The 16,335-nt window shown below is 38.4% G+C and overlaps 1 protein-coding gene across 1 annotated transcript in view; it reads right to left on the bottom strand.

Annotated features, from left to right (window-relative positions):
• Positions 1-996: 996 nt before the first annotated feature.
• Positions 997-16,335, bottom strand: part of LOC128137712 (chondroitin sulfate synthase 3-like) — a 30,341-nt gene continuing 15,002 nt past the window's right edge. The window contains exon 3 of the mRNA XM_052778853.1: positions 997-2,106. Coding sequence (XP_052634813.1) covers positions 2,089-2,106 — 18 coding nt within the window. The 3' untranslated portion in view covers positions 997-2,088. The remainder of the gene's footprint in view (positions 2,107-16,335) is intronic.

The following is a 16,335-nucleotide window of genomic DNA, read 5'->3' as shown; positions in this document are numbered from 1 at the left end:
TGATGACGACAGTGCATTTTCATATTTTAATACATTAGGGTTTTCTGCATTTATTGGCAATTGTTTTTGCTAACTGTACATTATTATACAACATGTTCTGTCCTAAATAATCTCATAAATTAAATAAGCCTCTTCTTCACACTATGAGGAAAAAAAGGCTAAAAAAGGGCAGAAAAGTGACCACAAGTCTCTATGGCTTAAGGCCAATCCGACAAAGAAAAGTCCTTGTTCAGCTTCTTCAAGACAGAATATTGCTGCAATTTGAGATTATCAAAAGGTGCAAGTCAAAGAGTTTATACAACTAACGCTACCTTTTCCTTAGCAAAAATTAGCACAATTTGAGATACAAATATGAAACAAGGAGTCTCAGTGGGGTACGCGAGCGTTGGAAAAGTACCATAATCCTGCTTTCATAAACCAAGTTTATGAAAATTAAAAGGAAATGGCCAATCAATACAACCAAAAAATGTATTCCATTTAAAACTGTAACGGAAAGTTAAGACATTTTCATATATTTTTTACAAGGCTCCACTCTGATTAACAATGGTACTTAAGCTACTGACTTATATCATTCTGCCTTTCTTGAACTTCAGTCACATTTATTTTTTCTCTCTACTTTTGGCATATGAATGCCAAAAGCTGAATTTTTCTACGTGCCTTGGGAAATTCTAGTGCCATAACTTTATTGTTATAAGGTGCTAGAAATTATGAAAACAACCCATTTTTTCCCACTATTTTCTCTTCAAGTAAATTCCTGTCTTGGTCCATAGTTATTTTTTGTAAGGGTAGATGTACTTAAGGAAATGTGCCTATTACTGCACAGACATTTGTACAGCATGCCGTAACTGTACAGCAAAGTCACCCAAACTTGCAAAAGATAAAATTGCTGTGATGACGCTTCACTTAAACAATTTATAAATTCGACAGATCTCCCTAGCACTGGACAGCATTGTAGATTAATTACGGGCAAGGGTCAGCATCTTAGTGTCCTTTTGCTACAAATCAAATTAGTTCCTACACACACTCTGTTATCCAGTCAACATAATCCCACAAGTTCTAAAATAGGAGATTGACATGACATCAAATTAAAAAACAGTATTCTTGATCATTTAATGGGGAAGAAATGAACACATCGTAGAGCTGACAATGTTCTGCTGAGATGTACAGACTTAACATTACTACTGCCAGTAATATTTAAAAGAAGAGAGAAAAAGAAGGTGTTATATTCATTATTAAAGAATTAAAATTACTAAATAGGATTAGTATCAAATTGTTCAAATTACATATATAAAATATTTAATTTGCCTTCCCTAAAGGTCTGGTCACAGTAAATAAAACAGACAGATATATATTATTAGGCCAGTAAGTAATCAAGCAGAGCACATGTCTTTCCTTTGTCAAAGAATAAAAAGAGCTGGTATCCAGAGACTGTAAACACAAACATCAGTGACCTACAATACTCAGTTCCTACTTTTTACTGGTTAAATAGTAAATACCAAGCCTGCATTTGCAACCCATAGAACAGACCTTTTCCATCTATTTAGTATTTTCTATTAAGAAAAAAAAAAAAGAAAGTACATATTTTTGCCCACTTTTTCTGCATATTGCTTAACCCAGAGTATTTCAAGTCAAACAGGATTACAATCCAAGCCTCCGCCAGTTTTTTCTTACTATTTTGTTGTTCTCCCCATTCATCTACCTCAGGCACATGGAGCAAGCCTTCTTTCACGTACAGCCAAAACTACTTTTTACCAGATTAATTTACTCCCTACAGCCATATCATTACTGAGATACAAGCTGATAACCATAACACATTTTTTTTCCATTTTCAACATTTTGCCTCTGTAGACCAACCAGACCTGCACAGCCTTCAACAAGCCTCGATCCATTGACTGACCAGAGCAGAATTTTACTGCGATTTTGTGGTCAAGGAAACTAACAGACAGTGCACTGCATTAGTTGCCTTCTGCATACAGACCTGAATTACCATGTTGAAATCCACTGACAAAATAAATCCATCTTCCTTTAGATATTTGTCAAAGACTGGAAATTGCCATTACAACATGAAAACCATATTTAGCAGAGATTTCAAAAGAAATTTGCTTCCTAGAAATGCAGAGAAACACATTTCAATATTCTTATCAAATACAAACATTACAATTCTTATTCAAAGAATGTGAACTATAAATTATCATCATGCTTCCATGTGAACTACATAATCTGCTGTAGCTTGAGTGCTCATGAAGCAGAAGCCCAGCATGTTAGTAACACAAAAACATACTCTAAAAATACTTGCAATTAATTAGGCAGTTCAAAACTGCAAGCATTTAAGTTTTGTCAAGTACTGACAAAAAAGTCACTTTTGATAGAGGCTGGAAAAAGAAAAAAATTCTTAGAAACTAAGAGTTATCATGACCTGTTCCCATTCTGTTGCTGTACTTCCACACCTGTTTCTAGCCTGAAGTTTAATTTCAAACTGCTATTAACAAACAGTATTTTAATACTGAGAGAAAAGCAGTATTAAGCTAGGGTTTTATTAAAAAATTAGGTTAGCATTTTCCTAACACACACAGTTCCAAAGAAAAAGAAACCATCTCATTGTACGGATGCACTGAGACTCTGAATAGGTATTTGGATTAGCTTCTGCTCCAATTTTGCAGATGTATAATGAAGTTGTTATTCTTCTATGTTAGAAGCTGCAAATATAAAAACAAGCCTGCAATTTTCAATGCATCTCACAGTCACTCTTCGTTAGAGGCTGACTACTTTAGATATTACACAAGCAGAACTGGCTGAAAGACCACTATGTTCTGCCTCTGAGGAACCTCAGGAGTGTGCTGTGTTACAGACTTGGACCCCAAGTGAGCTTTGCGGATGTTTCGCTATCATTCAACATGCCGTTTCTTCCTGTTGTGGTTTAACCCCAGCCAGCAACTAAGCATCACACAGCTACTCCCTCACTTCCCCCCAACCCAGTGGGATGGGGGAGAGAATCAGAAGGAAAAAGGTAAAACTCATGGGCTGAGATAAGAACAGTTTAATAAAACAGAAAGGAAGGAACTAATAATGATAATAAGAACAGTAATAAAATGACAATAGTAACAAAAGGATTGGAATATACAAGTGATGCACAATGCAATTGCTTACCACTCGCCAACCAACGCCCAGTTAGCTCCCGAGCAGCGATCCCCCCAGGCCAACTCCCCCCAGTTTATATACTGGGCATGACATCACATGGTATGGAATACCCCGTTGGCCAGTTTGGGTCACCTGTCCTGGCTGTGTCCCCTCCCAACTTCTTGTGCCTCTCCAGCCTTCTTGCTTGGCTGGGCATGACAGCTGAAAAATCCTTGACTTAGAATAAACACTGAAAACATCAGGGTGTTATCAACATTCTTCTCCTACTAAATCCAAACCACAACACTATACCAGCTACTAGAAAGAAAATTAACTCTATGCCAGCCAAAACCAGGACACTTCCCCATTCTTCAGAGCATCCTCTCTTCACAGACCTGTTGATTTGCAGAGGTCTAGGGGATCACCCACTGCAACCTCTGGCTTGAAGTGCAGCCTCCAAACCTTCCTCCATGGAGACTACACAACCCCCTGGGTAACCTGTCCCACTGGTGACCTGCCCTCCGCATGGAGAAGTTCCTAATGTGCAACACGAACCTCACAAGCACAACCTGTGACAACTGGCACCTTCTTATACTGTCTAGATCTATTGAGAAGAGCTCAGCTCTATCATCTTTGTAACTGCCCTAGTATCTTTAAAAGGCCACTATTACATCTCCCTTAGAATTGAGCATGATCCTTCCAGCAGGGAATAGAGGGTAACATCTGCCCTGTCTACTGACCATGCTCTTCCTAATGCAGACCAACATATAGCTTGCTTTATTTGCAATGCGAGCATACTTTTGGCTCAACGTGGCACCCACTGGAAACCTCAAGTCCTTTTCAGCACATCTGGTCCTCAGCCAGTCCCCTCCCAGACTGTACAGAGCATGAGGCTATTTCACCCCATCTGCAGAACATTTGCAGTATTTCTTGTTTAACTCACAAGGCTTCTGAAGGCCAACTCCTCAGGCGTCTCAAGGTCCCTCCGTACTGCACTTCACCTCTTCTGTCGGTGTCACTCCCCCAGTTTAATGTTTTCTGCAGACTTGCTGAGGATACAGTCTTCCTGTCTGTCTCAGCGACCAGGCTCTTAATAGAGATACTGAACAGTACTGCACCCAGAACTCGACCCTGAGGGTGCACCACTTTTCACCAGACACTAACTGGAGACTGAACCGTCACTTACACCCATTAGCTCCAGCAGTCCAGGCATTTTTCGGCCTAGCTAGTGCTCTGTTCATCCAGCTTATACTTCTTCAGCTTACAAATAAAAATAACACAGGAGCATCAAAGCCTTCTAAAGTGAAAGTATACTCAGTCCACCACTCTACCCTCATCTGCAAAGCCTATCATTTCATCATAGAGGCGATACGGCTGGTCAAGCATTGCTTGCCTTAATAACATTAACTCTTCTTGATTACCTTCTTTCCCTTTATCTGTTTTTCTTGCTATTTGCCTGTTGTAGGGAAAGTACTGCAGCCGTCCCTGAGGATTTGAGCTGAGTAGTGTGCAACATCTGCTCACCCCAACGCAACTGGAGAACTCCTTCCTGCCATGCACACCTTGCTAAATTCAGTCGTCTCCCTTTACTAATACCTTTTATATTTAGCACATCTAAACCTAGTACATAACTCGAGAGACTACTCAAAGCCACAAAAAAAACCTGCTTAAGGCTAAAGGAAAGGAAAAAGAACTCCTCCAGGGAAGACATTTCAGGCTCACTTTCAAAAAAGGTAATGATTTGCATATAAGACACAGAGTATAAAAATTAAAGATTATTACTGGAATGGTGGTGACATCTTTCTGAGTGCGTGCTCATTACAATGGCATTTTCATTAGCATTTAAATGAGGTATGAGCAATTAAAACATAAATAAGAAAACCAAAATATCGACAAAATTAAATTTGCAAAAGGGACAAATTAATAGAACTGCAGAAACATTTTTATTAAAAATGCCTTTTTTTCACAATTCAAAATGGAAAAGCAGGTTTTGCAGTCTGTATTAGGATTGCCTGAAACTATTTCACCACTGGGAGAAATCATACAATACACAGATTGTCCTTGCTATTGTTTTTGTCATGTGGTTTTACTGTATTTCCTGCAATAAGTAAGAATCATCTCACTTGAAACCAAGTATTTAAAGTGTTTTTTTCTGATATATCCTGCTCTTGTGCCATACTAATGGACCGAAATAAAACTCACTTTGTATATGCAAATGAATGCGACAAAGATATAATGTTTATAGCCAAGAGCTTAGAAAACATTAATAACATGCTTTGAAACCAACTTAAACATTAACTGCCTTTTGGGAAGAAAGAGGGCTTCTCCCCAACTTTGATCTCTTTTTTTTTTTCCCCTGACGTAGAGAAAGCAAATTATTCGCACTTGTAATTACTTTCTGAACATACAGAATATTGACATAAAGGACACTTTCAGTCTGGAGATTCAGTATTGGAGATTTTCCCAAATTTTTTTAGCACTTTTGAAATTGTAGTATAGTATTTCCATCTTCGCCAGTAATAATGTAAACAAACTAAAAATGTGTCAAAAGTGCATGTATTTAAGTATTCCTTTACTTAAAAAATACTCATTAAAAAGCGGGTTTCTTTGCACAGCTGTAACGTAACTAATAAGAAGAAGCGGAGTTCATACAGCACAAGGGCTTGCAAACAGGGGAACAACATAAGCATCTACATGGACAGCATGTTTCGAAACAGGAATGTAACAAGCTATCAAGAGGGGGAGAAGCCGAGAGTAGACAGAATGACAGACAACAAGTTTCTTAAATAGGTTTTTACTTCTAATCAGTCTTTTTTATTCAACTGTATTTGATTGTGTAAGTCAAAATAGTAAGACAATAGTTTTGTTTACCAGCCTTTTTGGAGAACACCATCATAACGTCAACTCTTTCAGAGAAGGCAGAGGAAAAAAGGCACATAGTACTTACTGATTATGAACTGAGTGCACCAGAAACAAACTGATATAATTACGGTAGCTAAACCGCTGCCAGTGAATTATCGGATCATTTACGGAAGTCTGCTAGAAACCAGGAGGTAATGATCACTGAAGGTGTATCATCACAGAAGAAGTCTATCCATCTCTGCTAAGTGTTCGACAGCATTTACTACCAGTGCATCCCCTACATACTAGCCAAAAGACTAGGTTTATTAACTGACAAGATGAATACTTAAGACCATGTGTTTTCTCTCCAGCAAAGCTAAAAAAGTGAATCAATGCATCTTTTGATTACCGTACTAGCTAAATATTGCTTTTAGTCAACCAATCTCTAGTTTTATTTTAATCATAAATTTTATCCTTCATTTCTGACCAAGTTAAAAAATCAACATCCGGCAAAATAAAATCATGGTAAATCCTCAGAACACTTAGTAAAAAGTGAAACCTGATAAATCTTACCTGGTATTCATTCTTGCTTAAATTGTTATAATAACAGATTCTAAGTGGAACATTTAGAAATCTTAGGAAGCTGTTGTATAACTGTCAAAGCCATTAAGCATAGTGGGAGAACATTTAGAATTTAAGAACCAAAAACACCAGCAGAGGGGAAAACTTACAACACTTTATCCCAAAGACCAATGGAAGTTACAAAAAAAAAGTAGGAAGCAGGAGCAATGTTGCCATTCCACTGTATTATGACTCATAAAGGCTATGGCTATGAGCTAGAGCAGTTAACACACACTGTTTGTCTTTGCATAAAGTATATTGGTTTAGCTTTTAATAAAAGCTTTAACAATTCCTCTTTCTAAAAGTAGCAGATAACCACATCGTAAAGTTTAATCTATCACCAAAGCTGCTGAAATCAAGACACTACTCACATGGTAACAAACTCTTCAATATAGTCTGTCATCCATACAGATTATTTTTTAATGTATCTCACTAGCTAAGCGACAAAGTGTTGGACTATGGCTTTTCATGAAGAACGATCTGAAATCTCATGACATTTACTTGTTCAAGACAAAATCTGTGGAAAGGAATTTTGGAACAAAAGGTTGGATGAAGACATGACAGAATGGGTATTCACACATGCAGTCACCGAAGTACTTTTCCATAAATAGTAAATACACACAAACACACATATATATATTCCTCCTGCACCTGCACAAAACAAAATAGCTGCCATTCCTTGGTATAGAAATCCTGCATCTTGTAAATGGCATTGGCTTACTTGTCAGAGGATCTCGAAGTATGATGCTGACATGGTTACAATTAGTATGGACTTTAAATAAAAGGTGCAAATAAAACCTTGAATGAAACAGTCTTAATAACATAATCACGAAGCAGAAAAGTGCTCCGAGTATTAAATGTGCAATCACAATTTACAATTGACCAAATAATTGCGGGGTTTTTCCCTTCTGTGCTTCTTGGGCAGATTCACACAAAAAAAGTCCAGGAAAGGGAAACATGCATGTTCTGCAATTCAAGAAAAGAAAAGCCTCATTCTTTTAAACTTTGTGGGACAAAAAGGTACAATGAATGTCTGTAAAAGTATTCCTTCGAAAGTCAATCAGGGACAGCAAGGCCATGTTGTGTCATATACTGCCTAGATAATTTAAAATATTCAGAGATTAAAATTTACAATTCAAAAAAACCCTAATTCTTACAGAGCTGGCAATTCACATGGCAAACTGCACCATCTCAAACCTGCCTTTTCTTTATGGGACAAATCTTGGGAGTGGCAACTGTCAGAGAATAAAGAAAAATGCTTTCAGAAAAGTGCCTATTTTATGATCCTCCCCATTCCCTTCACGCAGGGACACATTATTTTCCTCCTATGTTACGGCAAGTGAAGGACCACCCAGAACGTGAGGACCCTTCCATGCATATGGAGGGTCTTGGAGGATACTGGTAAGTGGGCTGAAGGCAAGAAAGACTACCTGAACTGCACCTCCCGCCCCCCATATACCAGTTCCTGGAGGGTTGCAGCCAGAAAGGCAAAACACGTTCCTGCCCCTCTCTGGCTGCCAAAACGAAGGCTCACGCTTTTTCTTTTGCGTTCTGCAGCCAGCTGATGAGGGCAGTATTTCACCGTCACCTCTCTGTCTCCCACCAGTTCCTCACACTAACAAATGCACCGTTGGAGAATTTTCTCACAGGGCTTCCTCACAAAGAGCTTTTTTTGACAGCTGACATCGGTAATGGAAGTGTTGTGGACTATGGCAAAAGAGAAAAATCAGAACATTCGGAATTCATTCGCCTCCCCTTGGCTTACAGGCTTTATTTTATGCGATGGTCATTTGCTTTCATGTTGGATTCCTACCTTCAGTATAACTCTCTTCAAATATGTTGGGAGGGAAAACAGACAAATTAACACCATCTGGCTAGCAAACATTTGAAAGAAATCACACTTTGTTACCCATAAGCAAAGAAGAATTGCTAAAATTGATTAAGATAAATCACTACACAATTGAAACACTATTTAAAGCTATTGTCTTTACACAAGCTACTAAAAACCCTGCAAGTCTGTAAACTGTGCTGAGACAGGGATCGACTGTGTTGTTCGTAATCTGTTTCTACACAATAGCTGTTCTGAAGTTAGTTTGCTTTTCTACTTCGGTACCACACAGGACACAGCCTGCAAAAACTGACAACTTGCCAAGACGACAGAATGTTACCTTTAGCTCACTGTTGCAGAAGGTGCTCTGCACTGCAGCATAGTCAAATCTGAGCTGCTTTTCAGTAAGCTTAGTGAAGATAACTGTTGATAGAAGCGAAGTAAAAGTATACATTTTCAACTGAAAATCTGTATAAAAGGATGGTACGCAGCATAAGACATACACTGGGTTAAAAATAAGATACAGTGTCCCCAAAAGATCACCAAGTAGAATCAAAAATTGTCTGAAGTTTGATAATGAGAATGCCAATGAGGCAAAACAGTAAAATTGACAGAATAAACAGGAACACATTTTCCAGTCCTTTTATTTTTTCTGTTGTAATTTTCCACAGGAAGATAATAAATCGGCTGAAAAGAAAAAAGTATTTCATGCAAGATGGGAAGCATCCAATGAGTAGAGAGCAAAAAAACCCCATGAATTTGAAAATCCTGGGTTCAAACCCCATAGTGCTCCCCATAGCCTAGGAAGCCTGTTTGAAATGGCAGGAACCAGAGCCTCTGGACAAAGAGATGCTCTTGACTTGGATTGTGCATTTGGACTATAGAAAAAGAGGTTTGCTTTTATCCAATGCCTGAAAAGCAACAGCTGAAGGAAAACATGAGCCTACCAGGTATTAAATGGGGGCTACCCAGCAGAACTTCTATCTAGAAACGGTTGCCCTAAGTTGATCAGGAGTCACTAAAGCTGCAATTTTATACTTGTTTTTTCCCCCTGCTGCCCATTTAGACTGGACCCACACCATGAATTTTTACAGAAGAAAAAAATCCAGTTCCTAACCAGAGGCAGACCTAGTAGGACAGACACCCTCAGTCGTGTCTGACCTAGCTGGTGCAGCAACCAGGTGCTACAACTGGGTGTTTCAATCCAGCACTCAACAAGTAAACGAGATACATGTGCATTCTGGAAGTGAAGAAGATGAACAACTTTATCAGCCTGCCTCACAGACTCTGATGTGACTACTTCTTCTTGTTAATAGTGAAAAGCTGGGGATTTAGAGTCCAAGAAATTACACACCAAGAATGCCTGAGTGACAACAGTAATACACTGAACTGGAAAAAAAGAAAAAGAACAACAAAACCCAAAACAGCAATAGTGGCAAACCCCTATAAAACATACCTTTATACATTTAAACTTACTCCCACACTTTACTTCCATTCACGGATCATTGCTTTTTTGTACAGCTTTATTCATTTTGTATTGATTTGGGTGCCTACCACCTCTGCTGTAAAAATTTAAAAATAAAACTAAAAAAGAAACTAAACTAACCTGGAGAGCTGTAAAGAAATTTCCAGTTGTTAAAGCTACTCAGGGAGAGGATTTTTTGTTATTAAAACTACAATCAACTAAACCCTTCATTCAAGTTTCATTTATGTTAGGTATAAACCCTTAATAAACTGGCTCTTTTAAAGAATAAGCAACAGCACATTAGCTGCTTCTGCCAAACATATATCATGTCTTAACTAGTGAAACTTTAATTTTGCTCAGAACATCCCATCACCATCACCATTACCATTATGTTTTAAACTGACTGCCTTTTGACATTATTAGCATTTAGTAGTTCTTCGAATGTCTTAACTAGTGAAACTTTAATTTTGCTCAGAACATCCCATCACCATCACCATTACCATTATGTTTTAAACTGACCGCCTTTTGACATTATTAGCATTTAGTAGTTCTTCGAATGTCTTAACTAGTGAAACTTTAATTTTGCTCAGAACATCCCATCACCATCACCATTACCATTATGTTTTAAACTGACTGCCTTTTGACATTATTAGCATTTAGTAGTTCTTCGAATTTATCCTTTCTTCAAGAGCCCCACATGGATCTCCTTTGCTGAAAACAACTCATGCACAGTCACAGAAAGCCTCCCTGTTTCCAACTCCAACTGCATTTGCTTACAAGTCTTCAACTTCAAGGCCCTGCCCCAAAGCTATACGTGTCATCCTAGACTAGACATAATTGGTTTTATCCCTTCCGAGACAACCGTATTTTTTCCTTACTCTCTGCTTTCCTCTTCCACACTCTGTCACATCATTCTCCCCTACACGGGAGAAAATGGTGACACTGTTGCATGAACTTCTCCTTTCTGTCTCTCAAGAGCTCGTAGAAAACTTTTCAAGTGAGCATCTGCTCAGGTATCCTCATTCAGCCTACTAACAACATCTCACAATCTTGCCTTCCATCTTCTCACCTTCTGTCTTCAGGGGTGATCATGCAGATGTACAACCTGCGCATGTGATGCCCCCACGCCCCCCAGCTTCTCATTGCTGCAGGGCTTTGCTAGCACCGAGTCACCCCCTGGGTCAGCGCCTTGTCTTGTGAGCTCTTTGGAAACAACAGCATTCCTTGCATCTTGGCTACAATGCAATTTTTCAACAGCACAGAGAATTAACCTCTACTAGTGGTAAATACACATGCAAAGACAGTTTTTGGTCTGGAGACTAATTCCTGTACAAGCTTCTAAATTACCCAAATGACAGTGCCCGTCAGTTTAATGACTATTTCAAAACCTATCAGTTTGGTAAAATCGATTATTATTTAATTACAGATTGCATAGGTTTTAGCAGAAAAGTTTACATATTCTTTTTCTCAAGTTGAGTTTATTTATGTATGTATACATACACATATATTAACTTACATTATCTTTATTCAAAGGCAATTAATTGGGTTTGTTCATCCCTCCAGAGTGTATATCCTCTTAAAGCTTTAAAAGAAAGGTTTTAATGGGGGGGGGGGGGTTCCGCAATTACATTTCAGGAACATTTTACAATACTGTTATAGAAACTCTGTGGCCAACCCAGTGGCATGCACTAGCAGTTCACAAACCAAACAACCTGTTCAGCTTTGCGTACCATCGATTACTTAAACTGAGCACTCTTGAGTGCTAAAGTGAGCTCACTGAGACACACGTAATATAAGAAAAGTCACCTGCATGAAGGTCGTAAACCATTTGAACATGAAAGATTTTGTAATTACTTGTATTGGATAGAAGTCCAAGGAGTTCAGCTCTTCTACAGGGCAAGAATTCATCTAGCTAAAAAAAAAGAACATTAATGAGCTGTCCAATAGCACGTGGCAATACTGTAACATTTTGCAAAGAGATTTTTGTAGGCTGACCATAAAACAGCAAAAGTTAGACAAAGGTTGTCCAGCAGATTAAGATGGGATCTCTTTGGGTCATTAGTTGCCAGGACCACAAGTTGTTATCTTTTATAGGGATGGCATCTCAACAAGGACTACCCCAAGAGCTCCACTCTTCACTACAGTATGGAGGTATTCACTGCGTGTGGATTCAGGAAAGTGAGAACTGCAGCAGGTATTGCCAAGATAATTTCTTTCAAACACCTAAGATCTTCCATAAGTCTCCCACCCAAATGATGTTGAGAACTAACCACACTTAACTGATTAAATCTGAAGGATTTAGAACACAGAACAGGGCTGCAGGCGTTCAAGAAGAAACTCTAAGAAAACACACATTACCGTGTGGGAAGCATTGTTATTGCTGGGTGATTTCATCACCTAGAGAACATTAAGGTATTAATGTATATGAAATTATTAAGCATTAAAAATGCTTTCTAAAAGCTATTCCCTCCCCCAGTTTAGGAAAAACCTTGAAGACCTATGCCCCATGATGATCACATTCTTCAGTTTTTGGAAATTTGTGACAAAGAATGCTATGTATCATGAATATTTAATAGCTGAAGAACTTTTGATAATGACTGAACAGAAAGGGTGTGTATAAACAATGTGGCCTCATGAGTTCAGCAGCAGTTTGTATGACTGTGCAATAGAACAACTGTACTGAAGATAAACTAACAATAAAAATATACTCAAGACACAGAGGTGTACAGGAAGCCCCAAGAAAACTGCATTTATCTTAAAATATGTCTGGTGTCAAAGCAACACTTCAGGCAATGGCACTCAGCTGCTCGGCACTGCAGGGTAACACAGAAGGAAGAAGAGCGAGCGCTATCTTCAATGCCTTCATCACTGTGTGAGAAACACCAATGTGGTGACTCACACTCTTCCATTGCAGGATGGACTGCACCACAGATCAACACAACAGTAACCTATTCCCCACCCAACCTCAGAGAATTACATCCCAGTTGTCACCTTCCCACAACAGAAAAACTAAAAACCCTATAAAAAAAATTTAATACTTTCTCTGGAAACGTAAGACTATAGAAGCCATACTCTTAGGAAAATGTGCCTATTGATTAAAAAAAAGCTTTTGCAACTGAAGATTTGATGAAGAGAAAGTAGTTGAGAAATGTCTATGCACATATTTCTTTATTTAAGCAAGCAGAGGAAAGTAGAGCTACTTTTCTGGGACTTCAGAAAAAAAGTTCAAAAATTACTAGAAAAAATGTACTTCCTTCTCAACAACCTCCAAAAGTTATTAAAGTTTCATGCACTGAAAATTACACCCCCCCTTTCTAGGTATGTTCAAACCACTGAATGCAACTTTAACAGCCCACGTTAATTCCTTTAATACGTTTGCCTTGCACATCTATTTCATTAACAAGATTTTCTTCTTTTTATAGACAGATTGTAGCTTTTATCAAAACAGTTTCATTCCCACAGTAACACAGTGCAATTCTTTATGGTTCTATAGGCTTTCATGTCACTTCAAAAGCAGAGACAAGAGCCAGAGAAAAAAATTTACTGCAAACGAGACCAGGTGGCAAAAGAACGTGAAGGGCGAAGCCACAGCAAGGGACAGAGGATGGAGGGAGTGTGAGCCCTGAGCAAGGAGGCAATTTTATGGCAGAAAATAAGTCACTGTATTCAGTATGTGACATACAGTTAATCGAACTCGAAAAGACTTCCCACAAAGTAGGCTAAAGAGATCAGATGTAGGAATGAACACTGTTCTCTCCCTGTATACTGATGGCAAGTGGAGTAAGATAGGAGAGGAGATAAACTTTCCCTGGGTGAGGACTGACTCCACTTAACCAAACACTTCGGTGAAGTTTCCTGCTACCAGACAGTTTGGTGTTAGCCAAAAGCAAAACACAAAAAAGCCGCTGCAGCCTATGACAAACTCAAGGGCTGCGTCTCTTCTACAAGCCACAGGTTTCCTGTGACAGCTATAAAAAAGGATGTAAAAAGACAAGGATTTTGATCAGAGCAAAGAGAGAAGGTGGACTGATTCCACCTCAGCTCACACCACTTGTCGTGGACAGTAGCTTTAACACCTGCGTATACTGTGGCAACCTACAGCTTCCTCAAGAGTTTTATGGCTCTTCTCATCATTCGAATGCCAAAAGGACACCAAAACCAGATCTTTTCATACCTAAGGATGTAGCCACATGTAACACAGGTCACTGCAAGGACACTCCAGAGGCAGTTTTAGGTCTACAACTTGCATTCATTAATTTACTTAGGTAAAAGTTGAGTTCTGCAAAAGTTGACATCTCTCTTCCAAGAAAGCTCCCAGAGCTGGCAGGAGCAGACTGCTTTGTACGCTGTGAAGACTGAGCTGTTTGTTTCATATTAGTTGCAGGACTGATGCCAACCTCAAGACACAAGCATGATCTAAACTGCCTAAGGAATATAGGTACACATGAGATTTAACACACAGGTATTTACTACGCATTACTGAAGTTGAAAAGCTCTGAAGAAGCATTAATGCTGGAAATAATCCTTGCATTTATGCAAGCCTTGTTTTCATGGGAACATATTTTCCAACCTATCCAAAAATGTCTTTTAAAAGTCTGTGTTTTATTGTAGATATTTCAAGGAAATTGCCCCAAGCTGTCACATTAAAAAGCACTGGCACGCTCTCCTAGCATTTTTTTTTTATATATATATACACACACACACACACACACACACATACATACGTGTGTGTGTACACACATACACATATACACTTCTTCAAGCTTTAGTTCCTTAAACAATTAATTGGAGTCTTCCACTCCAATTCATGAATTAAAGCATTCATAAACAGTACACACAGGATTTTTATTTTTTCCAAATTAGGTATGAAGTCATAGCATGAAAAGATCTGCACTACACAGTCGACATTCTTCAACCAGAAAACATCAACTCTACCAGCAGACTCAAGTATTCATTCAGTCTTTGTCCTGGCTACGAAGGCTGTAGAGCAAAACTGGGAACTACTACATGTTTGTCTTCCACAGATATTCAGCATTGGAATCAAGCAACTGACTTGAAAAAGAAAGTCCAGTGTTCAAAGACAGTCCTTCGAGCTCCTTCACTGGTTTCTGATAATTTACATGCTTATTTGCAGTAATTTCACAATGAACAACATCAAAAAAAGAAAACGGCACATCAGAGGATAAGTGAAAAGACCAAAGGGCAACTTTCCTCTAATATGCACTGAATTGCTTCCTTTAGTTGGAATGAAAGCCCTCAACAATTAACATCATGTGTGATTAAGCTCTTTGTGAGATGAAATCTTTCTTATTCACTAATCATTTGCCTGCTAGGAGGTACAAGTAGACTTGGAACAACGGCTAGCGTTCTCCACATGGGATGTGATCATGCAATACAGCACATTCCCTCTCCTGCTACCCACAGCATCTGCCCCTTGCTGTGGAGGTCACTAAGCTAACCAGGAACATTTCATTTACACAGGAAAAAGCAATTTTTATCTGATACTGCAACATCATGTTTAGGACAGCACAGTTTTCCAACAGCAACAGGATTAAACATGCGACTACTATACTAGTAAATTTTAACACAAGTGAAATATTCTGCCAGTCAGAAGCTCAATAAGTGAAGATGGCCGAAGACAACACTGACCTAGTAGTACTAACCAGCTGCAAAATGGTGATGAATTTACAGTGTGATGAAGCCTTAAAAATGGTAAATGTAATCCTGAGCTGCACTGTAGAAGTTACAGATGAGTTCCCATACAAAATACCATAGGCAATCCTGACCATACATTTAATTAAAAGGAAAAAAAAAAAAAAAAAAAAGAAACTGAGGCAAATTAAAGGAAGGGTGATTAAGAGAAAAAGAGGAACAGAAAGCATGGATTCTTGTACCTCGTTAAATAAAAGCTCTGTAGCATTTATCAATATTGATGGGTAAGTACAAAGGATGAAACAAGAGCTTTCTAAAGTAAATAACAACTCATAGAAGAACAAATGGCTGCGTATTTGCCTCAAACAAGTTAAAAGCATAAGTAAAGCAGCTACTTATTACAGCAATTGCATTTTTATAACAGTATTCCAGTGGCACAGGTAAAATGGAAAACCCCATTATTTTAGATGGAGCTCAGTAAGTTTATACAAAGGAATGATGCAAGTGTGGAAGGTATCTTAAGTACCTTCTTAGAGTGTGTGAATGAATGGAAGTCTCAGCCTGTTAAATACAAAAGTGTTGCTGTTTTGTTATCTGTACTGATGAACAGATGCCAAAAACTCTACTGGACATCTCTCATTACTATGTATTTATTCCCAGTGAACAAAGAATAATAGTTATACTATGAAACACAAAAATTTTCTTGAAACTGTTTAAAAAACAACAGAGTAGCACTGTATGATTCTATCCTTGTACTAGTCATTAAAGCTTCTCTTCCCATATAACTGAAATACTTAATCCAGCAACTATT

The sequence above is a fragment of the Harpia harpyja genome, chromosome Z (genome assembly GCF_026419915.1).
Source record: "Harpia harpyja isolate bHarHar1 chromosome Z, bHarHar1 primary haplotype, whole genome shotgun sequence".
Lineage (NCBI taxonomy): Eukaryota > Metazoa > Chordata > Aves > Accipitriformes > Accipitridae > Harpia > Harpia harpyja.
The sequence above is the reverse complement of the archived record's forward strand: the minus strand, read 5'-3'. Positions and strand labels throughout refer to the sequence as shown.